This window comes from Acanthochromis polyacanthus, chromosome 16, assembly GCF_021347895.1.
Source record: "Acanthochromis polyacanthus isolate Apoly-LR-REF ecotype Palm Island chromosome 16, KAUST_Apoly_ChrSc, whole genome shotgun sequence".
Taxonomy (NCBI): domain Eukaryota; kingdom Metazoa; phylum Chordata; class Actinopteri; family Pomacentridae; genus Acanthochromis; species Acanthochromis polyacanthus.
In genome coordinates, this window is record NC_067128.1 from 10,108,007 (window position 1) to 10,132,308 (window position 24,302).

Here is a 24,302-nt window from a genome sequence, read left to right on the forward strand (position 1 = left end):
TGCATCCCATTTTGCTGCAGCATCAATCTCAGGAGCACATAATTCTACTGCAGTCTTTGAAAGGATAAGACAAGCCTTTAAGGGGATAGCACAACAGAAAAGATAAACCAAAATACATGTACTAAAGCATAAGTACTAGTTCTAGAAACAACAACATTGCACATATCAATGGCAATGCACAGATGATTTCATAAATAGAAATGCTGTGAGAAGTATTGATATTGCACAGATTTTATCTATATTGTACAGATTTCCCTGTCAGTAAAAAAACAAACAATACAGCACATATTCTAGTATATATGACAGATATTGCACAGGGTTTCTAAATGCACAAATTATTCATAATTCACAGCTACGAATGTGTTGATAAAAGGATTCAGTGTATGGAAGTCTGAAGCGAAGTCTGCTGGAAGACACTTGTTTTGGGAGACAAACAATAAAAATATATATTTCGATCAGAAAGAATATGGATATTAGATGCTAATATTTCCCTTTTTTACAGATTATCAAAAGGTTTACACCATCCCTCTCTATCTACTTGAATCTTCCTTCAAATCAGGCTGATCTGCTCTGACTTAGGTGGCAAAATGAGGCTGTTATTCAGACTGTTAGCTCCATATTAATGCTGTACATGATGTGTTGTGACATGATAGGATTGTACATAAATAGCACGCCATGTCAAGCATATTTTGCACGCAATTTCTACACATTTGAGTTTTTTTTTCCAAGTCATTTAATGAAGTTACAATAACATGCAAAATGGTTAAAGTTAGTGTAAAGGTCAGGCGTCATTACTGGCAATTCCATTTTCAAAAAATGGGTTTTGGCAACACAAGTTTCATGATAGAGTCAGAAAATATTGCAGATAAACAGTCAGATACACAGAGAAGATCAACTAAAGAGGATTTTACATTAATATTTACTTGTTTCTGCCTCATCCACTCAACATCTGAGCTCAACTGAAAAAAAAAAATCTTTGTGCATTCAATTTCTTCTCTTTTTTTGCTTTTTTTATGCCTAATGGCAATAACATGTGCAGGGCAGCTGGTGAGTTTGGGATTATCTGGAAATCTCAGTTTGTTGTGTAAAGTCTGCCTCTGCTGCAGACATCCGATGCAACACAAAAGGAAGCTGAAAAACGCGAGAAACGATGATGTAAACACACAATATGGATCGAAGGAGAGCAGATATCATCAATAATGTCATGTCAGCATCACGCAGAGGGAGGATTTATGCAGCTGAGATCATTTCACACACAGCAGAAGTAACAAAAAAAACATCTGATTTCTCAACATTGCCATCATTTAATCTGGTGCAACCAGTGACAGGGAGTTTAGAAATGTTTTTTTTAATAATGCTGCTGTGACTGTTTGCTGCTGGGTGAGAGTAAATATAGCCAAAGACAGACATCCGACTGCCCATCAGTGACTCTCTCCGGCTGGGAATAACACTCTGTGGATCCACTACACAGATATGTAAAGAATGCCAGGCTGGACAAAGACCAGCGCTCTGGTCACACTGAATCTCACAAAGATGTGCAGTGTTTGGAGATGGAGGAAGAGGATGGATGGAGGGGGAAGGGAGGAAGAGGTTTGGAGAGAGGCAGCAGCAGAGACACAATCAGGTATTAAACATAAAATATGATGGAGGAATGAGGAAAGAATTACCAAAACGCAAAGTTTGGTTTGTTTTTGACATGTGGCTGCAGATGATGATGAAATAACTGGATATTGTGTGCACCATGATAATAATTTCTGTTGCAAACGCTCCCTGGCAGGAGGAAATTCAGCAAAAATAATGATTCTGATATGATCTTCTCTGAGGCATTAAGTTATTTAAATTCCTCTAATTTAAAGAAATCCATCTAAAGTGATGATAATGATGCAAAACCACGCTGTGATAGCATCATATGTGGTCGTATTTTATCTAGCGGACATAAAGCTGATATTACAGGACGCTACAGCTGCCGTGATGGTGATTTATTATGAGGAGAAGCTTTTAATCTGATCAACAGCGCAAAGAAATTACTTTATGTCACCTCGAGATCGACAGACAACCAGCGGGGATTGTCGTAAATCTTCTCGACACGTTATAATACAATTCAATGAACCTATTTACCAAATTACTGTAAATTCTCTGTTCCAAAATACAAATTCAAATTTGCTGATTTAGATCAACCTTTAAAGTTGAACGCTCAACAAAAATATAAACGCAGCACTTTTGTTTTTGCTCCCATTTTTTATGAGATGAACTCAAAGATCTAAAACTTTTTCCACATACAAAATATCACCATTTCTCTCAAATATTGTTCACAAATCTGTCTAAACCTGTGATAGTGAGCACTTCTCCTTTGCTGAGATAATCCATCCCACCTCACAGGTGTTCCATATCAAGATGCTGATTAGACACCATGATTAGTGCACAGGTGTGCCTTAGACTGCCCACAATAAAAGGCCACTCTGAAAGGTGCAGTTTTATCACACCATTTGGTTAGAAGAGAGTTTACTTTTACCATCCATCCATTCTCTATACACTGCTTTATCCTCACTAGGGTCGCTGGAGTCTATCCCAGCTGACTCGGGTGAAGGCAGGGGACACCCTGGACAGGTCGCCAGTCTGTCACAGGGCTACATATACAGACAAACAATCACACCTACGGGCAATTTAGAGTAACCAATTAACCTCAGCATATTTTTGGACTGTGGGAGGAAGCCGGAGTGCCCGGAGAAAACCCATGCATGCACAGGGACGGGGCGGCTGTGGATCAGGTGTTAGAGCGGGTCGTCCAATGATTGAAGGGTCGGCGGTTCGATTCGATTCCCGCTCTCGTCTAGTCATGTGCTGTTGTGTCCTTGGGCAAGACACTTAACCCACCTTGCCTCCAGTGCTCTCACACTGGTGTATGAATGCGTGTGAATGTTGGTGGTGGTCGGAGGGGCCGTAGGCGCGGATTGGCTGCCACGCTTCCGTCAGTCTGCCCCAGGGCAGCTGTGGCTACAAATGTAGTTTACCACCACCAGAGTGAGAATGTGTGAGCGAATGAATAATGATGGATTCATTGTAAAGCGCTTTGGGTGTCTTGAAAAGCGCTATATAAATGTAACCATTATTATTATAACATGCAAACTCCATGCAGAAAGATCCCAGGCCCAGGCCAGGATTTGAACCGGGGATCTTCTTGCTGCAAGGCAAAAGTGCTAACCACTAATCCACTGTGCAGCCTAGTTTACTTTTACCAATTTTTTACCAAAATAATGTGATTTTGATGAAATAATATGACTTTAAGCTTAGATTTAGACCATCTGAAAGTTGAAAATCGTACAATTCTTTGATTTTTTTTTTTTTGTAGTTTCTGGCTGTGAAAATGGTGTAATTTTTGGCCTGCATGCAAAAACTCTGTGTGCACCCTCAGTGCCACAGCGCATGGATAATGTCTGGCTTTAAACACATGTGGCGGCTGTAGGCTGAAGAGTTTTGTGCAGCAGAACCACAGAAATGAGGACCGCAGCTGGTGCTCTGGGCGTTTTTACAGTGCGAGACCAGATCAAGTCTTATCTCTGCTGTCTAAACTGGACCTCTGGTTTCTTCACCATCATCTCTGTCGCTTATTCGTCCCATTTCCACCAACGCCGTCCTCAGGCAGCTTCGTAAACTCTTATATAAGTGAGCGTTTCGTGTCTGCTTGTTTTGCATTTATTCATCACGTGAGAGTGAAGTGACAGCGTTCGCCTCGGAGAGCATCTGCGTCCTGAGACTCCCTAACCTGATTCAGCCCGTTTAGTTTCACTGTACGGCTGCTTATGTAAGTGTTGCATGTTGGGGAAACGCATTCCTGTTTGAGAGCAGCTTCCTGGATACTGATTGAATCTGCAGTTGTGTTTTTTTGTGATTGTGCAGCACAGAGGAGCTTTGTGTGGTCAATGGGCAAAGAGCCATTTCATCAGCTCAATATATGCAGGTTAGAGTTTGCAGGTAAAAGCTTATGGAGATGAAGAGAAGCAGCTTTTCATGTTATTTTTCTCTACGCTAAATTTATTTACACTGAACTTCAGGTGAGCACATAGATAAAGAGAAAGAGACTTTATTGTCATTGAGCAGAAGTGCAACGAAATTTGTCTGGAAGAACATGACAATTAGCAGAAGTGCAAATAAGAATAAAAATGGATAAAAAATCTAAAGAATCAAAGTCAAATGTATTCAAACTTGCATGAAAAATCACCCACTCAACCTCAGAATTAGCTGATTCTTTATCTACAGTAACTTTAATGTATTTAAAGAAAATGCAAAGTTTTACTTTCACATTTTGAATATTTTCAGTTACACGCCCCAATTTCACACTATTTAATGGACTTTATCATCTTTGAGCATAATAAGTACAGCAGATAGACACATGACATTTTCGGGGCTAAAAAAGACAAGTTTAAGTTTTGGTTTTACATCCACCACACAAATAATCTAAACACTGAATCTAGTTTTGTTATGCAGAATTTCTTTCTGTAATTTTTAATCGTTTTGACAGTTTACATGTCATTCTGAAGACATTTTTAGTCATTTTGGACATTTTCTATGCAATTTTTTTGAGTTCAAGTCAGTTTTCTTTTTAATAGTTTGAACAGTTTTTTGTCATTTTGAACAACTTTTCTGTAATTTTGGGAAACTGTTCAACCTCTGAACAACTTTCATGTAATTTTTTTTAACATTTTGAAGCCACTTTGGCACCTTTGTGGTAGTTTTGTTCATTGCTGTGGGTATTTTGTGTCTATTTGTGGTTGTTTTATGTCTTTTCTGACCTGTAGTACCTCAGTGAATGCATAGTCCTGACAGTGAAGCACGGGGGTGGTAGTGTGTTGAAATAGGGCTGGAGAAAGCTTTAAAAAGTGCATTCTGGGTAAACTTTCAAGGCTGATACCAGCATGTGTGATAGGTGGTTGGTCAGAACAGATTCTAGACAATGAAAGGATTATTTTACACACAGAAGATACCAGGATCATCTCACAGACGTGAATCACTGGCTTGACTTTTGAGTCATTTCGGGGAAGGTTTTGTCATTTTGGAGTAATTTTAGACATTTTTTGGACACACGACACATTTTTTTGGAGAAGTTTCAAGACCTATTAGACGTTAAATGAAAGTTTTTGCTATATTTATTGGAGGAGAAACTCTTAAAAGTGCACTTGTGGTAAACTTTCTGGGCTCATATCAGCATGTGTTATAGGTGGTTGGTCAGAACAAGTTATAGCAACACTTTCTCTTCCTCCTTCATGCACAGATTAATTAATCACTAAAAGAACGCATCAGCAGCTTAATCTGTCACTGTCAAGCTTCTCCTTATGTTTCTGCTCATCTCTCAGCACGTTCCTCTGAACTGCTTCCACCTTGTCCCAACAAGTTCTAAACATCTTAATGAGATATTTCGTTTTAGAGATGAAACAACTGTTGGATTGTTTGACTTTTCAAGCTAAAATGCGAAACATTTACCTTCGTGCACGTGAGGATTTGAGACTTTTCTTTGCAGAGCTGCAACAATTGAAGTATAAATCAATGAACAGATCCCCTCTGAGATAAGTAGTCGACTATTTTGATATTCAGTTAATCAGTTTGAATTTTTTTGTTAAGAAAGCTGTCTAAATTCTATGATTGCGGCTTCGACAATATGAATATTTTCTGTTATTTTTCCCTCTTTTTGACGTAAATTGAATATATATAACCTGAGGTGTGGAAAACACTGACATTTTTCACAATTTATTGACATTTTCTAGATCGAGAAAGTGATCAATAATTATTCAACGATGAAAATAACATTCTTAATATATATTGGTCTCATTTGCTTCCATTTTTTGTCACTAAGGAAATTGTAAGCAGTTTTCTCACTCCACATTCTTGTTTGCATCACACAATAAAGAAATATTTAGTCCTGATACCACATCCTTTTCTCATATCAATCATTTTAGATTTTGGAAAGATCTGCATTAATTCATTTATATTTTTTAATTGATTGGTCATTTTAAGCAACTTTTTAAAGAAAAAAAGTCTAAATTCTCTGACTGCAGCTATCTAACTGGGATTATTTTCTTGTTTCTTTCCTCCTTTGTGGCAGTAAACTGAATATCTTTGGAGAAAACAAGACATTTAGCATCTTGAACTTCTCGATATCTGATCATCCGTTTTTTAGTCTGAGTCATTTTCTCAAGGAAAAACAACCTAAATTCTCCTATTTGAGCTGAATAAATATGAATGTTGTAGAAAAAACACGAAGTTTGAGGGCGTCATCTTAGATTTTTTTTGGACATTTTATACCATTTTCTGTCATTTTATAGACGAAACTAATCGATTAGTCTGTAAAATAATGGAGGTATAGTGTCTTCCAGAAAGTAGAACCGTTAAACAGTTGTTTGCATGATCTCATTCAGGGTTTTGAGATGGAGCTAATGGAAAACAACACAGAAATGAGGATGACATAAATTACTGCACTCACACTCATCTTTATGGAATTAAACTCGCAGATTTGGAAAAGTTGGAGATGATGGACCACAAGCTGTGCAAAGACGCAGCATCCAGTTTGGCTATGGGTTAAGAAAGAGGAAGTGCAGGGCAACAGCATGCTGGTCGGATCTGTGTGGCACTTTGTAGGCCGGGGAGGAGGAGGAGGAGGAGGAGAAGCCGAGGAGGCCGAACGGGAGGAAGGAGGAGGGAGATCTGATATGTCCTGGGGCACACGTGTTCGCTTTCAAACCCTGTCACACTCATTTTCTCTCCAACACGAGCATGTGTGCACGCACGAGCGCACAAACGGACACACAAAAGAGGCTGAAAAGGGAAAGGTGCAGTGGGGGAGGGGGGGGGGGGGCTGCAGCTGAGAAGGAGGAAAAGGGAAACCCAGATTCAGATGCTGCTGTTGTTCTGCCGAGACTCATTTCAACCAGGCATGGAGGGAAATGCAGGAGCATGTGCACAGTAGCATGCATGCAGAGTCTGCACCACTGGCACAAGCAGAACAGCAAAACAAATCTGCTGCCTTCCAAAAATTCAAAAAAAATGTTGAAATATATTTAATTCCTTGTGCCCGGAAGCCTCTTCTACTGTCTGAGCTCACATAGACAAAGGCCAGGCTTCACCTCGGTGTTCAGGCTGTAGCATAAATATAAGCTCCAGACAGACACCCCCTCACCCCTCCATCACTCACCCACGCTGGGGGAGGGGCGCCAGGCTACACTAGCCCCAAACATCCCCCCAACCATCTCCATCTCCTTTACATTTTCCTCTAATCTCTGATTGCAGCCTCCTGCAAACACGACCGCCTCACACCTGAGCTCTGTGCTTTATGAAAACAGACCTACTGACACAAAGGAAGCGATTTAACAGCAATGTTATGCACATCTTTGAATGACAATCACTTATTTCAGTTTCCTCACACAGTCAGCCCCACACACTGTAAAAAAATACAAATAAATCTGTAAAAAAAAAATGGTGAAAATTTCCCAGCAAGGGTGACAGAAAAAAAATACACTCAAAAAATAATAGAATACTGCAACATTCAAAAACTGAAAGAGCAGTAAAAATATAATAAAAATAACAATAAAATAACATTCCTGTAAAATAATGATATTTTTGCTGATTTAAATACAAAAAATGTTTTATTTTATGGTCACACTTTGTTAAAGAATGACTTTCTATTTGTAAAAATACACATTTTTTGTGTGGACATTATTTACAGTGTCGGGTTGTTTTTGAAGGTTTTATGGGGAAATTAACACAATTTTTCTGTGATTTAAAAAAAGAACAAATATCTGTGAAATAATTATATTTTTCCTGTTTTAAATGCAGAGAAAAATTGAGTAACTGTATCTTCCAATATCATAAAAGAACTAAGCACCATTTGTAAGGATTTTTAATATCGTCAATATTTAGAATTTTATTCTTGGTGTTTCAGGGTGAATGAATGCGTTTTTCTGATATGTTACTTGATATTATCTTTAATTTAACAAAACAAATGAAAGTCTGTAAAATGCCAAATTAAAAGGTCCTACATATAAATATTTTTTTCTTTCAAATCACATATATTTTCTGATATTTTACTGATTTAAATATAATAAATAATGTAAAGTTTAATGCCATAAAAGAATAAAATATTATTTGTAAAAATACAGATTTTTGATATAGATAATATTTACAATTTTGACCCGAATTTTTTATGGCTAACTACTATTTTTTTTAATTTAATTTTACTAGATAATATCTGCAATTTAACAAAACATGAGAAATCTGTAAATTAATATCATTAAAAAAATAAAATGGACATTTTCTTTCAAATAATGGCAAGCACCTATAAAATATTTATATTTTGGTTATATTTAAATACAGTAAGTAAAATAATCTTATTCTCCAGTCAATTGTAAATAAAAAAAGGGTAAATTACTCTTGTTTTCTTATTGTTATTGTTGTTTTGTCTTTTGCAGTCGCCATCTGAATTAACTTTTTTTACTGAGAATTTACAAAGCATCTAAAAAATGTAAAAAAAACTGTAAATTCTTCCAAAGACTGCAGATGATAATGGTAAAAAAACATTAATTTTTAATTTTTTTACAGTGCAGGGCAAGAAGCCTTTGTAAATAAAAAAAAACAAATAAAAAATTCAAATGAAAAGAGAGTGACTTTAAATCAGTCATGTAAATATGCGTGTCTAAACAGCCCTGATACGAGTGAGTGTAGAGTCCAGGCGTATTAACTGCCAGGTGCTGATGGTTAAAATTCATCTGTTAGAGTCTGGCGGCAGATTATTACCATGTATGATTTAACAGCCACATCCTGAGGACAGATGAGGAGTCGATCTATTGTTTCACACTGCAGGAAAACTGGACCACAGCATTATTTCCCAGAGACACATGTTACTGGATATTGGTCCTCACATTCCTATGGCCACTTCACATGCAGTTTTCATTACAGTTGTTCCTGCAGATTCCAGCTTCCAGTACACGTTTGTGTGTTTTTGTCTTTTCTCTGCAGTTTATGATGAAAACATGAGCAGGAATCTTCCTGGAACACATACAAACTATTTCAGCATGTTTTGAAGAAAAAAACATCCCTAAATTCTCTTATCCCAGCTTCTTAGATGTGAATATTGTGAACAAAACAAGACATTTGACAGTGTCATGTTGGGCTCTTTTTTGCCATTTTTGCCATTTTCTGATATAGACCAAAACAACTAATCAGTTAACTGATTAGTTGCCAATTAATTAATGTATCAAATGCTTTCATAATGGTGAATATTGTGGAAAAACACAACATTTCTGAGCATCATCTTTGACTATTTGGATTTTTTTAATAACATTTTCTTACATTGTATTGACCAAACAACTAACTGATTAACTGCTCTACAGCAAACTAGTCAAATATTCTGAATTATAATTAATCAGTCGGTGTATTTTGTTTTTTTAAAGAAAAATAGTCTCAATAGTCTGAATTCAGCATTGCACTATTTTATGACCAAAACCAAACAACTAACTGATTAGCTGTCAGCTAATCAGTTATTCACTAACCATTTTAAATTTCAATTTATCTGTTTAAGCAATTTTGACTGCACAGTAGGTCTATGGTTAGCACTGTCTCCTCACAGCTAGAAGATCCCCGGTTTGCATCCCGGCCTGGACCTGGGATGTTTCTGCATGGAGTTTGCATGTTCTCCCTGTGCATGAGTGGCTTTTCACCAGGTCCTCTGGCTTCCTCCCACAGTCCAAAAACATGCTGAGGTTAAATGGTGACTCCAAAACTGTGTGTGAATGTCAGTGTGTTTGTTTGTCCCTATGTGTAGCCCTGTGATAGACTGGTGACCTGTCCAGTGCGTCCCCTGCCTTCACCCTAAGTCAGCTGGACAGACTGAAAATACAGCAAACAAGACATTCAAGGATGGTGTCTTAGACATTTTGGACATTTTTCCTTTTTTTAAAAAAACATTTTCCAATATTTTATGGACCAAACCGGTTAGTAGGCAACAATGAAATCAATCATCAGCTACTCTAAATTTCTATCGATGTGTTTAAAGGAAAAACTCTCTAAATTATCTAATTGCAGTTTAATAAATGTGGATACTGATGACAAAACAAGACATCTCAGGGTGCAATCTTGGACTTTGTGGAAAGTTTTTACCTAAACAATTAATTGACATGTTGTCAGATATTCAATTATTCACCAACTATTTTGATAATCAATTAACCAAATTGAAATATTTGAGAAGAAAAAGTCTAAATACTCTGATTGTGCCTTCCTAAATGTGAATGTTGTGAACAAAACAAGACATTCGAGGACATCATCTGAGATTTATGGCCATTTTTCACAATTTTTTGGCATGACAAATAATTGATTTATCGGTTAGTTGTCAACTATCAAGTTAACTATCGACAATTCTGATAGAAAGAAAGTCTAAATTCTCCATTTGTAGCTTTTTTAATGTAATTATGTTGCCGAAAACAAGACATTTAAGGGTTTCATCTTGGACTTTTTGGACATTTTTCACTATTTTTTGACATTTTAGGGACCGAACAATGACAATAACAATTAGTTGTCAACTATTAAAATAATCTTCAGCTATATTGATAATCAGTTAATCAATCTGTGGACTTTTTTTCTTAAATAATTTTAAAGTAATGCAGAATGTCTTCTTGCATTATATTTGCTTATAGTTTAAGTTCTAACGTGTCAAAAATAAGTGTTTTCCACCATTAAATAGTGCATACAAATTCACTAAAATGCAGCAAAGCGAGTTTTTGATGCTCAACATTTCCTTGCTCAAGCTTAATCTGCCTCCATGTTCTGTTGTGTTTAGTTTGGTAGGTGGAGTCCTGACTCCCATACACATTATTTCCATTATTTTGCAGATATTAAACGTGTCTGTCTGAGCATGTGAAGGGCAGATGGGACTCCCTCCATCCATCCCTCCGTCTGCCCCCAGCATCAGCCTTTCTTTACATGCACCTCTCAACAGATGGACTCTAGAAAATACTGGGACGTTCCTAATCTGCTGCTCCACACGCACAGCACACAAAAGCAAACACATTTACCTACAGTTCATCTCCAGCTTAATCTGTTTGGGTAGAATACAACAGCTTAAAGGCTTTTTTTCTCCAAAGTACAGGGAGATGTCTGAGTTGTCAACAAAGAGCTCGACAAAGCGAGAGCTTCGCGAGTTTGCTTTAAATTATTCCTCACATTCGTGGTTCTGTACAAAATATGTAAAAAAAAATGCACCTTAAAAGATTTACTTACACGAAAAAACAACATTATGAGTTGAGATGAAAGCCTCATTTATCCACACAGTCACATCAATTAAACATGAATCGTCTTCAGTCTCATCAAAGCAAGTTTTGGGTAAAAACATTTGACCTTGCACGATAGATTTCAGTTTAACTGTCAAACTCTCTGCACACTCCACGTGACCAGCAGCAAAACAAACAAACAGAGTGACAGAAATAAATTTATTTCCAACTATTTGGGCAGTTAATTAAAGCAAATAATTGCTCTTGCTTCTAAAATGTAAATATTATGGACAAAAGACATTTAAGGACGTCATCTTGCACTTATGGACATTTTTCATAATATTCTGACACTTATAGGCCATTAATAAACCATTAATCGCTAACTCTGTCGATAGTAAATTTATCAGTTTAAGTGCACTTTAAACAAATAAACTGCTGAAACTCTCTGATTGCAGTTTCTTAATTGGAATATCAAAAAACAAATGATTTGAAAGCATCACCTTGGACTTCTCGGTCATTTTTTTTTTGCCATTTTCTGATCGAGACCAAACAACTGATTAATCGATTAATCGATATATAATCAGTATGAGCCGTTTAAAAGGAAAAAAAAAACATAAGAATTTTCTGATTGCAGCTTCTTATGTTAACGTTGTGAACAAACAAGACATTTTCTGACATTTTCTGGACTAAACAACTAATCAGTTAATCAACCTTGTCAACTACTATCGATTATTCGGTTAATTCTGTGATTGAAGCTTCTCAAATGCGAATATTATGAGCAAAGCAAAGACATTTTAAGACACCATCTTACACATTTTGAACATTTTCTGACCAAACAACTATTAAATGAGTCATCAACTACACGGAATAATCAATGAAATGATTCATTTCAGGAAAAAGTCAGAAATTCCTTGATAGCAGCTTCTTAAATGTTAATGTTGTGGACAAAACATGTTACTTTAGAAGGTCATCTTGAATTTTTTGGACATTTTTCACCATTTTCCGACGTCTTCTAGATCAAACACCTTATCGATTACTATTAAATGAACCAAAAACTCCACTAATTATCAATAAAAACAGTTCATTTCAGAAAAAAAAGAGAATTTCTCTAAAAGCAGCTCCTAAATGTGAACGTTGTGGACAAAACAAGATATTTTAGAAGGTCATCTTGAACTTTTTGGACATTTTTCACCATTTCCTGACTTATTCCAGACCAACTATTGATCGATTAATCAGTTGCTATTAAAATAATCACCAGCTACTTTGACAAGTGTTTTTATAGAGTGGTGCATTCCCTGATAACAGCTGCTTAAAAGTGAATATTGTGGACAAATCATGATATTTCATAGCTTCATGTTTGACTTTTTGGACATTTTTTTTTTACCATTTGCTGACTTTTTGACCAAAACACTAATTGATTAACTGATAAAATAGTCAACAATTAAAATAATGATTAGTTGCAGCTCTAATTAAAATGTAAATTGTGTACCATTAACACTATTGATTGTACTTGGATTCTGTGTATGCAAACAATAGCTTTAATAATTCGTAAGCTCAGTAGCTGATATTTCCATAAATCACTAAATATTTATTTGATTTCCAAGATCACAATAAATGGTTAAACCTAAAAACTACACTGCATGTTTCTTCTACATCCATGTATTGAGGTTCCAGCAGTCTGCTGTGCATTGTATTCATGCACTGACAGCAGTCTCACACTAAAACCCGGATCGCTGCAAGCTTTGTGGCATTATTTGCATGAAAATATAGATCCTTGCACTGACAAAGAGCCGCGCATGCAAACTTATGTCAACCGTTTCTACATAAACAAAACGCGGACAACTTTCAGCGTGGGAGAAAGCAGCTGCAGCAGACTGAATGCAAGCATTTACAGTTGTTTATCCGAGCATATTCTGCACGATTGTATGCTTTTATATTACACAACCAGCTGAGCAGCTAGCGGTACCTGAAGACACTGAGGAGTCTGTCCAGTAAGTGCACAGTAAAGGTGCTTCTGGTAAGCGCGTTAAACACACATTTAGATATGAACCAGAGTCGCTACATCCAACCAAACCAATGCAGTAAATTCATTTAAAAAATAAAAATGTACTTACGATTTTAATGGATTATGAATGACAGTCGCCATTTTCCTGCAGGACTGTAACGTATTATTCCAAATCTCGGTGTAGTTTGGGACCCTTATGAAAAAAAATGAAAAGAAAAAAAACAGCCAATGCGGTCCTGCGTGCACTGAGTTTCCTACCAATACAACAGCAGCGTCCAGACATTAGGCGTGGCTTCACATAAATCTGTCAAAATTAACGTCCCAGACACCAGACTATGATATCACCGTGAAATAAACCCGATTTACTTTTATCCCAATAAAAAGAAATGCTAGAAATGACTTTAATACCACACATGCTGGCGTGTAGCATCGTTTCAAGCTGTTTTAAAGTACTTTTTGAACAACAATCGACCCGTTTGCAATAAATAAAATTAGATTTCTTTTCATTATTTAAAATAAAATGCATCTTATTGGAAATATGCTGAAAATATAGTTAAATTTGTTTGTTAAGTCAATATTTTAAAAAATATATAAATATTATTCTCCTCTGGAGCGCCTTAACAAACAACCAATGAGTGACTAAAACGTCATACGCCATTGTTAGCAATCGACCAATTAGCTGCACCTAGAGGCGGGACAACATGGCAGGAACTTTCTGTGTAGCAGTTAGCTTCTGAGGTACAAACACTGTAAGGTTGCTCGTTAGCATCATTTTTCAGTACATTTAGTCTGTTTAACGTTAAATTTAACACAGTTGAGCTATTAAAACTTAACTTACATTACTCATGTTGAATTTCCGGTATTTATTACTGAACAGTTCTAGAAAGATGTGTAGCTAACATTAGCCAAACGGATGCTAACGTTAGTTTGCTAACTTTGCTAACTAGTAAACACGCCGCAGTCTGGAGGCTTAAACTCATAAGTGGAGGAAAGAAAAGGGGGTTTGAGGATCCTTAACTTCTGGACGGGATGAAGAAGTGGAACTGGAGAGAAAGACAGCGACAGAACCGGCGACAAGGCGGCGGTCAGCGGCACGAGTGGTACAGAGGCAGCCGACAGAGATCAGCACAGGACGAACACTGGTACTGTAGTTGTGTTAAGTGGCATATATTTGAGGTCAAATAATGTGACATGTGTTGTGTTTGTAAAGCCAATATTTGCCTCTGATCCTACGTTTTTGCACGAGAAAACAGTCAAGCAGCATAACTGCTCAGTATAGAAAAGGCAGTAGTGAAACTTTGGTGTCTTGTCATCTGATGCCTAAATACAAATAAATGATAATAAAGCATTAATTTACTATAAAAGGGAGTGGGAGACAGGTGCAGTATAGGTTCAGATCAACGATAAGAAGGAAAGTCAATAAGAGCAGAAAGAAAACCACCTAAAATCTGCAGATTTTGGGGCTGTTTTAGTGTTTCAAGATCCTAACAGCACCTCTGATTTCTGACAGTAACACTGTTATTTCTGTGTTTACAGGTACGGACATAATGATGCAGGACCATCAAACAGAGAATCTCAGAGGAGATATGATCACCAGTCTGCCTCTACTTCTTCACCTTCGTCATCTTCCTCCTCCTCATCTTCCTCTACAGACAGTAGTGCTGCACCAGGTCAGTTCCCATTCAGGAGCCTGTTTGAAAGTGTAGTGACTCCTCTCAGGTCTGTCACTGGTGTCATATCATGAACAGAATCCACAAATATAGAAAACATGACTTAATCAGCAGGAAAAAGCTCAACAGATAAACTAGGACTTATGGTTGTGCTTGCAACTTTAACACCGTAAGTTATTGATTCATTCAGTTCTATTACTATTTTCATGGGAAAAAAATGATACTTAGGTATGAGGTTTAGAGAGGATTTGGGGATTTAATTTACAACTAGAGCAGGACTGTAACTGCACTGGACAGAAAGTAATATGTGCAAATCTACTTTCACCTCCTTTTACACTTGCAGAACTGCCAGGTTTCTACTTCGACCCAGAGAAAAACCGTTACTTCCGACTATTGCCTGGACACAACAACTGTAACCCGCTGACCAGAGAGAAGCTGCAGGAGAAGGCAAAGGAGAAACAGAGAAACAAGATGCTCGCAGAGGATGAAAAGCCGAGAAAAGTAAGTCTGTTGTGATGAAAAATGATTTCAGCTTTTCTCCATCTTTTAGCTTTTCGATGTAGATTGTGCTTGCAGATTCAGCTTAGTAGTAGAAGTTTACACTTTTATGACATAGTTTATGTGAGAATTGTCATGTTCTTCTTCATAAAAGCTAAACATATGAGTTACATTAAATGTTGCAGTGTTCTAGACTACACTTCTGGCCATAGGAGCTGCTGTAGTTGCCCTAAACCTCTCTGAGAGGACAGTGAGAATTCTCAGTAGAGAAACAATAAATATCAGCCTCACATTATACAGCAGAATAATTCCTAACACAGAATGGACTTTATGGCACAACTATGCATAACAAGAAAAGCACTCACAGAGCACAGTATTCGGCCAAGGGTGCTTAGTCGTATCATTTCCAACGGCTAAAATCTTAAAAAAAGTCAGCACTCTAGAATGTGGCTATTTACTACAGATGTACCCACAAACCAAATGAGCTTGCACTGAGCACAGGCGTGTGTTATGCATGTGTACGTTATGTACGGATACCAAATCACATGACCTAAACATATAGCGGGTGGCAGGAATTGATGGGACTCGGAAACACCCCCACAATTTAATCAATTGTTATTTGTATGATTTTGGGCGGATTAGTCCCGATAAGTCCACAACGGTGGATTTGTGGTAGGGTCACAGTCATGTGATCATCAGCACGCAGCTGACATAGTGTTCACTTGTTGTCATAGTTACAGTGACGCCATGCCGCTGTCTGGCAATGACACAGAAATCTTTATCAAATCCATGGATCCAGACTATAAGCCACATCACTGCCAAAATCTAATCACTTGGTCCTTGTGTCATTTCTGACCTTCCCTGAAAATTTCATCCAAATCCATTTGTCCATTTTTCAGTAATGTTGCTAACAGACAGACAGACAGACAAACCAATGCCGATCATTACATAACTCACCGATTCTTCCCCTCCCTGATGAAGTAAAAATACGCAGATTGAAGGCAATGACACAGTGTTACCCCATATGACAGACATATGTGCATTTTGCTGTTATTTCTGATTATTTAAAAAAGTGTCTTTCATTCTCGAATAAATTTAACCTGAAGTAACAAAACTGGTTGAAAATTTTGAATTGCTGTTTTTATTCCCAGTTCTTCTCATTCTGCTGCTGCTTATTGTCACTTGCTGCTGGCTAAAACCACTTTAGGGGAGTGACAAAAATTCTTCTATGCGTATAAATAAAAGACTGACTGACAGAAGCTATTTTTTAGTTCGTCTTTATTTGTGTTGCACAACTCTGCCATACATATTTTGTGGACTGAGCCTTGCTTTTAAACATAAACAAATATTTTGTGGTCCTAAATGGGTTTTGTGCTTATTCCCTGTAGAATTTCAATTTTCAACAACTCTTGAAAAGTAAAGACTGTTCTTTGTCCACTGCCTCTAATCAATGTGCCACTTCTACGTGCTATAAATTCTTGTTTAAACTCGTCTCTACTTCATTTCCACTTTGTTTTTTTTCCCTAGTCTTAACTTCAATGTTTTCACACAGTTTTTCTGACTGTTTAAACATTTCAATGCACTAAGCAATACCCTTTGTGTATCAAACGTGCTCCACAAATATCCTTGCTGTGTTTAATAGAAGAACATGTATTCTCTTTTACAGAAAGCACCAAGGTCAGGACTGAACACCTCACTGCTGCTGCAGAAACGACATCTTGGTCTGTTACCTGAGAACTCCTACTGCAGGTATTTTGTCACTGCTGTGTGCAAAAATTGACATGAAGCTCTTTTTCTTGCGCACATTTCGGTACCCACAGCTGTAATACATTACAGGAGGGGAAAAAATAGGGAAACAAAGACCAACTTTAATGCTAATCAATTCTGTATGTGTGGAGCCAGTTTTCTTCCAAGCTTTTGCCGACCGGTAATAAAGAAGCTAATCAATTTTGACATGCGATTCTAAACAGTCATGAAAAGAAACAAAAGCGTGATAAAACGGAGTCAACATGTTGTTCCGCCTGACAACGCGAATTATATGAATTTGGTTCACATACAAGCCAGACGATTTATATTCAACCTACAGGCAAATATCTATGCCAACACATAAATAAACATGTACACAGACGGTGGAGAAGAATTGTGTACATTGTTCTGGCTTTCAGTGCAAGCAGTGCTGGTTACTACGGTGACTGTGTGTCTCCAGGCTCGTCCACGAGGTGAAGGTCAGCGGGATGCGACGCCACAAACTAGAGATCCAGAGCGCAGACAGCAGCACCCCGAACACTGACAACTTCAGACTTATAGTGGTGAGAACACACAGCCCCCCAGGGTTACTTCACACAGCTTCACACACATTTTTCTACATAATTTATAGTTAAGAAAGAATATTAAAATGCCTGGAAAACATTTGTTTCTGCTTACATACTTGGACGCATAATTAGTTTTTGCCCTGACGTCTCTTTAGGGGGATTCGGCCTGCGAGCGAGTCTTCACAGTCAACGATGTTTCTCACGGCGGCTGCAAATACGGCATCATGAACTTCAGCAGCAGCAGTCGGGGATGTCTGTCCGTGGAGATGTGCGATAACCTCTACTTCACCAACCGCAAGGTGGGAGTGTTTTGCCACAGCTGCGGTACCGACTTTAAACATGAAAAAAATCCAGACATTACTAGTTCGGTTAAACGTTCAGCAATTTACTTAAATTAAATACAGTCGGATCCAAAGGTTCTTGAGCTGAGTCACAGTTTTCATACTCCAGTCTCTGTGTTCCACCGCAGTGGATGTGAAACAAAGCAATAAAGATGTGACTGAAGTGTAGAATTTTAGCTTTATTTGATGAGGTTTAACTGGAAACTACAGCCAGTTTTTACTCTGTCTCTTATTTGAATTTTTATATGAATTAGTTTTAGAGACTCAAAACTAATTGGACAGTTGGGCAGTTTCATTGCCAGTTTTAACCTCTTTCCTCATTGCTTGAAGATAAAATAAGGTGGTCAGAGGTCTGGAGTTGATTCCAGTTTTGAATTTGCATTTAGTATCTGTTTATCAGAACAATATGTGGTGCTGATACAAGTTAAGGAGGCTGAAAAACAAATCTGACTCATTAGAGGGATGCAGAAATTTTAGGAGTGGCTAAATCAATAATTAGGTTCATTCTTTAAAAGAATGGCTGCACAGGTGAGACCAGCAACATCAGAAAATGTGGAAGATGCTATGAGGTGACATGCTGTGAACTGTATAAATAAAATTTAGCTGAACTGAACTGTCAGCTGGACCTAATGAGGATTAAGTGGTATATAGATGATGGATGGATGAATTGAAAGACAGCTACAGTTGATGATGGCAGAATTTCTTGCTTGAAGAAAAAAAAACCCTCAGCAACATCTAGTCATCTGTATTCGGTGATATGCATGTGTCCCAGACTACAGGAAATTACTGGCTGCCAATAAGATAAGACTTTATCAGTCCTGAAGGAAATGCTTTTGCCAGATATGTCAGAAACAAAATTACATAACATTTAGAAATGCAGTGGCTAGAGCACCTATAGAAAACAATAAGATACTAATCCAAGTACATGTACACAAGTAATTTGCATCTGAGCCTAAATAATAATAATAATCCTTATATCTTAGATGGTTCATGCAATATTTATGTTAAACCTCTTGAATTGAAGCTGGAAATCTACCTGTAATACTTCAAATCTACTATGATTGTATATAGAAGGAGAGTTATAAAAATTGTGTTACTGTCTAAATATTTCTTAACCTGACTTTATGCGGATTAATCCTGAATCACCACAGGACCCTATTTTACCATATGTGTAGCAAAAAAATTTTTTTCCTAATATTAAAAGCTCTGCTCTGTCTAAATGTGTTTCAGGTGAATTCTATCTGCTGGGCCTCAGTCAACTACCCCGATTCTCATGTTCTGTATCCTCCTTTGGCTTAACTACAGCTCTGTCAGTCCTGTTATCTCACATGTGGCTCACCTGGTAACGGATGATCATTCATTTAGCCACAACGTTAAAATCAAACCCAGGTGAAGTGAATGGCACTGATTATGTCGTTGGGATCCATCAGGTAGAAGGTGAACAGTCGGTTCTTAAAGTTGATTGTTTTGGAAGCAGGAAAGCAGTAGTGATTTGTCACTCGTGTTTTTTCGCCTTGACTGAACTGACTACCAGGCTGTGTTTAGTGGGAGTGGCGGATACTCCAGGTTGTGTCAGTTTACTTCCTGCTTCCCTCTTCAGCAACTCCAACCCAGGTTTGGCTTCTCACTCTATTTACTTTATTCACTTTTGCTTACTAGTTCATTACTAAAGGCTCATAGCAGAACAGTAAACTATATATTGTAGTATAGCAGTGAATATGAATGTTTCTTACTGTTTTAGTAGAAGTCGACAGGCAGACTTTAATAAAAAAAAAAAAATCATCTTGTGGGTCTAAATTTTTACCTCTTCACCTCTTATCTCTCACCTTTTCTCCTCAGATCAGCCTGGGATGCTTTGCAGCTTTAAGATATCCACAGCCTGGTCTTGTGCTTGGTGTCTCAATCCTCAGTTTGATAAGACTTTCAGCACCGGTTAGTCCCTCAGACGTCACTTTAGCTGCTGCTTGTCAGATACAATACTTGAACATGTGCCTGTTTTGCCAGCTCTGACAGTATTCTACTGTATCTTCACTTTTGTTAGGCACTAAGCACATATTTTTCCCACTTTCTAAGTCATAGTCCCACCTTCATGATTCTGATATTCCCAGATTTGATCTTGACTATATAATTATGAAATATATCTCTACTGCCACCATTTTATGGTGAGAGTCTTGCAAAATATATCAATTTCATCATATTTTCCCCTTAATCTAAAGCTTGGTTTAAAAAAAATCTATCGTATCAAACAATGGACAGCCTGGAGTTTACTGAAAAAAAAAATAAAGTACAGCATGTATAGCTAGTCCATATAGTGACCAAAATAAAAGCTTCAAAGTAAAGGTAGTAAAATTATCATTAAAAATATTCAAGGTTTTATAGAGGTAACTTCACATAAGCTTGAGAGTAAACCTGTTAGGTGACAGTTTTTAAGTGGAATATACAATAAACAGTTTTCTACTGAGTGTATGTGACTACATGCATAAGAAATGTAGAGTTATAGATCTAAAGTAATTGTGTTCGTGCAGGTTTGTCCCGCAGGGTCATTGTGAAGGACGCAGAGACGGGTCGAACTCAGACGTACAGCGTCGGCAGCGATGTCTTGGCTCAACAGTTTGCCCATAGAGTAAGTCTTTTGTTACTGCAAAGCGATTAAACCTATTTTTACCTTGTCCACTGGTACGACTTGTTTCTCACAAATAGAACACAGTCAGTAAAGTTGACAGATACTTTTTATTCTCTGATCAAATCTAAGGCAAGAGCACCTAAAGGCTGCAGTAGCTCACCTTTGTTTACTTTGTACGCTGCTGCTTGCATCAATAGTTTGAAAAAAGTCACTTACTGTCCCTGCTGAGTGACGATTCACAATCCTGAAATTGAACAAGAGTCTTGAATTTATTTGTAAGAAGATACAGCATCCTATTTATCTGCAAATTTTGGACTGTCTTTCTTATTTATTTTTGTACTGCCTTTATATTTTTATACTTTTTCTCTGGAGCTGCTGTAACTTTGAACTTTGCCCACTGTGGGATCAATAAAGTTTATCCTTATCCTGCTTACTTTTGAAGCACATAGTTCTACTGTTTTGTTGTGTTTGTGACACTTGGATCTGATTCAGCACCCTTTCTCTAAAACCAAACTGTACAACCAAATCCATCTTTGTTGAAGGATTACCGGCAAACCTCTAGAACACTCTTCAGACAATGTATAACAGGAGCATGCTCAGACTTGTTAATAGTGTCTCTTTTTATCTCTTATGTCTTAAACAGAAAGTACCAACTTAAGCCCTCATACAGATGATTCAGAGTCCCTCGACTTTAGTGTATTTAGTCTGTTTTGCTGCTTAACTAGGATATCGTGTTGCCAAATTAGTTTTCTGTATTGTAAAGATGCTGTCTATTTCTGTTAGTAGTGATATTTGTTGTTGGATGTATCTTGTGTCATCTTCATTTCTGCAGGTTCCAGTCCTGTTTAACGGCTGCAGGTCGGGGGAGATCTTCAGCATCGACCTCCGGCAGCGAGGCCGCAGAGATCAGAGCTGGAAGGCAAACCGCTTCCATCAAGAATCAGCCATCACGTCCGTACGCGTCCTGGAGGATGAAAACTACCTGCTGGCTGCTGACATGCTGGGCCAGGTCAGCTTCTGTCCATTTCCTACACACTGCTTTATTCTGCAGAGGATTTGCTGAAGGGCTCAAGCGATCCCAGCTGACTTAAGTCTAAAGGCAGAGTCAGACCTGCCAACCTTGGCGAAATATTTTGCGTACCACTTAATCACACACACACACACACACACACACACACACACACACACACACACACACACACACACACAGCTCGCGCTCATGTCGATAGGAAAAAAATTCTCGGTGCTTATTTCCCTGATATGACATCGTATTTTCAACGTGAAAGTAACGTTATTAACAGTATTTGCCAAAAGACACACACGTACACTCACGCGTGCACAAACACACACACACACACACACACACAGAGACACACACACCATTTTAACCGCCAGCTGCTGTGGGTGGGGGCACAGGGAACGGGAAGAGAGGCGGAGGGAGGCAGAGGACAGGAGAGAGCGGGCCAACAAGGGTTCGGCGGACTCGTTATTCTCCGCTACTCTATGATGATTGGTTGAAATTGCACCACTACACTGCTGCATCATGCATGAGTATTGCACGTCCACATTTCTAACAGCACTCACAGATGTCTGCAGCTTTTTGCGTAGTTTAATGAGGCGGAGCGTACCAGCGTATTTTGATGTCAAATTGCGTACCTGCTACGCAAAATGCGTACAGGTTGGCAGGTCTGCAGAGTACTGGTTTGATTTTTTTTTTATATATTTAAAAACTGACTGACTGATCTGATGAATTTAGTGAGAGCGTTTGATTTAATTTGGACAGTTTCATTGGTCCACTGTGACCTGTTCGGTAATTTCATTCTGATGTGACAAGGCTAAACGCTATGACGGCATGAAGCTCGCCCGTAAAAATCTATGCATTAGCCGTATCGTTGTATAAGCCGCAGGGTTCAAAGCGTGAGAAAAAAGTAGCGGCTTATAGTAGTAAAAAAAAACGGTAATCCTCATTAAGGGGTAAAATTGTGAGAAACCTTCAGAATATTTCAAGATTTTAACTTTATTTCTGTGTTTTCGTCATTTCTGTGCAGATCAAGCTGTGGGATGTTCGAGTTTCAAAGCCAGTGCAGGAGTACAAAGGTCATCACAACGAGCACGCTTACCTTCCCATCCACGTCAATGAGCGTGAAGGGCTTTTGTTGGCAGGTAGGAGAAGAAACAAGACATCAGTGTGCTATGAAACGTGTAATTTTTTTTAAACTTTCACTGTATAACTGACTGGTTTGTCCACAGTGGGTCAGGACTGCTACACTCGGCTGTGGAGCCTGAAAGACGGTCATCTCCTGAGAACCATCCCATCGCCACATCCAGCTGCTAATGACTTGATCCCCAGCGTCGTCTTGTCCTCTAACCTGGGAGGCTGTAGAGGGTTGCCAGGTCTGCTCATGGCCGTTAAACACGACCTCTACTACTTCCCGTACAACACCGACTACCAGGATGGAGCGGAGCTGATGGACGGACTTTAGGAGTTACTTCTGCGGACATCCTGTAGAGTAACAAGGCTGGGCAAAGATGTCGTGTGACTATTTCTTAACCCATCAGCCTGTATGGAGTTCATTCACAAGAAGTTGTACCTAACTTCAGACTGGAAATATGACCTTGGAAAAGTTGCATTTGAATCTCAGGGGGATGTTATTTTTCACAGCTTATTTTGTGCCAAAATGAAATCAAAATGCTGCACAGTTACACCCTGTTCAGAATAAGTGCACTTACTTATAACATGATGGATTTTGATTTTTAAACATTCCATATTCTGCTTGTTGGGTTTTTAAATTTCGTTTAGGTTGTTAAAGAGCTGCTTTTTTGTGCACGTACAAGTTCTGCAAATTTACAGTTACTCTCAAGCGAGTCCATAGCTACACTACCAGTGCAGTAGTGTGCATGTATGTAATATGTAGATGCTGACCTACTGCACATGTATGGAACAAAGTCCTCCAAACAGAGAAAACAATGTCGAATAAAGACTAATTCATGCTTTCTGTGTCTGCAAGGCTCAGCATTTTGTCATCCACTCTTAATGCTTGTGTCTCTCCTAAAATTTAAAAGATGTTCCAGGAATCGTGCTTGATTCTTACTACGGAGAGGCTGTAAATGGAGATTCAAGACCTTCAGAATTCATCATTAACAGAGATCCGCTTGAAGTAGTTGCTGCAGGACTCTGGAGGTGCTTTGATTTGTAAATGCCATCCATTAGTGGAGCGAAATCACAGTGTGAAGTACTAAATCCTCCAGATATCCCGTTCTTTGTCCACAGACTCAAGAATAAATAACACGATGCTGCAGTCCAATGTGAAAGCAGCTGCAATATTGTGTAAAAGTGCAAACCTTTAGAAACATCCACAAGAGTGTTTTTCAGGGTTCAGTATGAGAGGCACACTATGGATGCGTAGTTGTTGCTGTTTTACTACTTTTCTACTCTGTGTGGAGGAGTCTGTTGCATTCATGCATGTGCAGCAGGTATCTACATATTCTGAGCATGCACACCGTTGCCCTTGAAATTTAGCTGCTGCACACACTTTCACAAACTTTACCAAATTTACATCATTTAGATCTTTGTGCACTTGGATGTGGAAAGTTTATTGCTGTC

The 24,302-nt window shown here is 38.2% G+C and overlaps 2 protein-coding genes across 5 annotated transcripts in view; one reads left to right on the plus strand and one right to left on the minus strand.

Moving 5' to 3' along the window:
- dpf3 (double PHD fingers 3) overlaps positions 1 to 13,800 on the minus strand; it is a 38,670-nt gene extending 24,870 nt beyond the window's left edge. For all 4 annotated transcript variants that reach the window (XR_002595545.2, XR_002595544.2, XM_022190443.2 and 1 more), the window contains exon 1: positions 13,364 to 13,800. Coding sequence is in view for 2 of the 4 variants with exons in the window: in XM_022190443.2 (XP_022046135.1) it covers positions 13,364 to 13,395 (32 nt within the window). In the remaining 2 variants the exon portion in view is untranslated. The remainder of the gene's footprint in view (positions 1 to 13,363) is intronic.
- A 162-nt stretch (positions 13,801 to 13,962) lies between these two features.
- wdr21 (WD repeat domain 21) lies at positions 13,963 to 23,692 on the plus strand. The gene is made up of 13 exons (XM_022190441.2): positions 13,963 to 14,396; positions 14,791 to 14,924; positions 15,268 to 15,425; positions 17,089 to 17,171; positions 17,629 to 17,731; positions 17,890 to 18,033; positions 19,306 to 19,355; positions 19,610 to 19,689; positions 19,915 to 20,007; positions 20,601 to 20,698; positions 21,531 to 21,707; positions 22,747 to 22,861; positions 22,949 to 23,692. The coding sequence occupies exons 1-13, from the start codon at positions 14,284 to 14,286 to the stop codon at positions 23,179 to 23,181; spliced, it is 1,581 nt and encodes a 526-aa protein (XP_022046133.1). The 5' UTR covers positions 13,963 to 14,283; the 3' UTR covers positions 23,182 to 23,692.
- Positions 23,693 to 24,302: the final 610 nt, after the last annotated feature.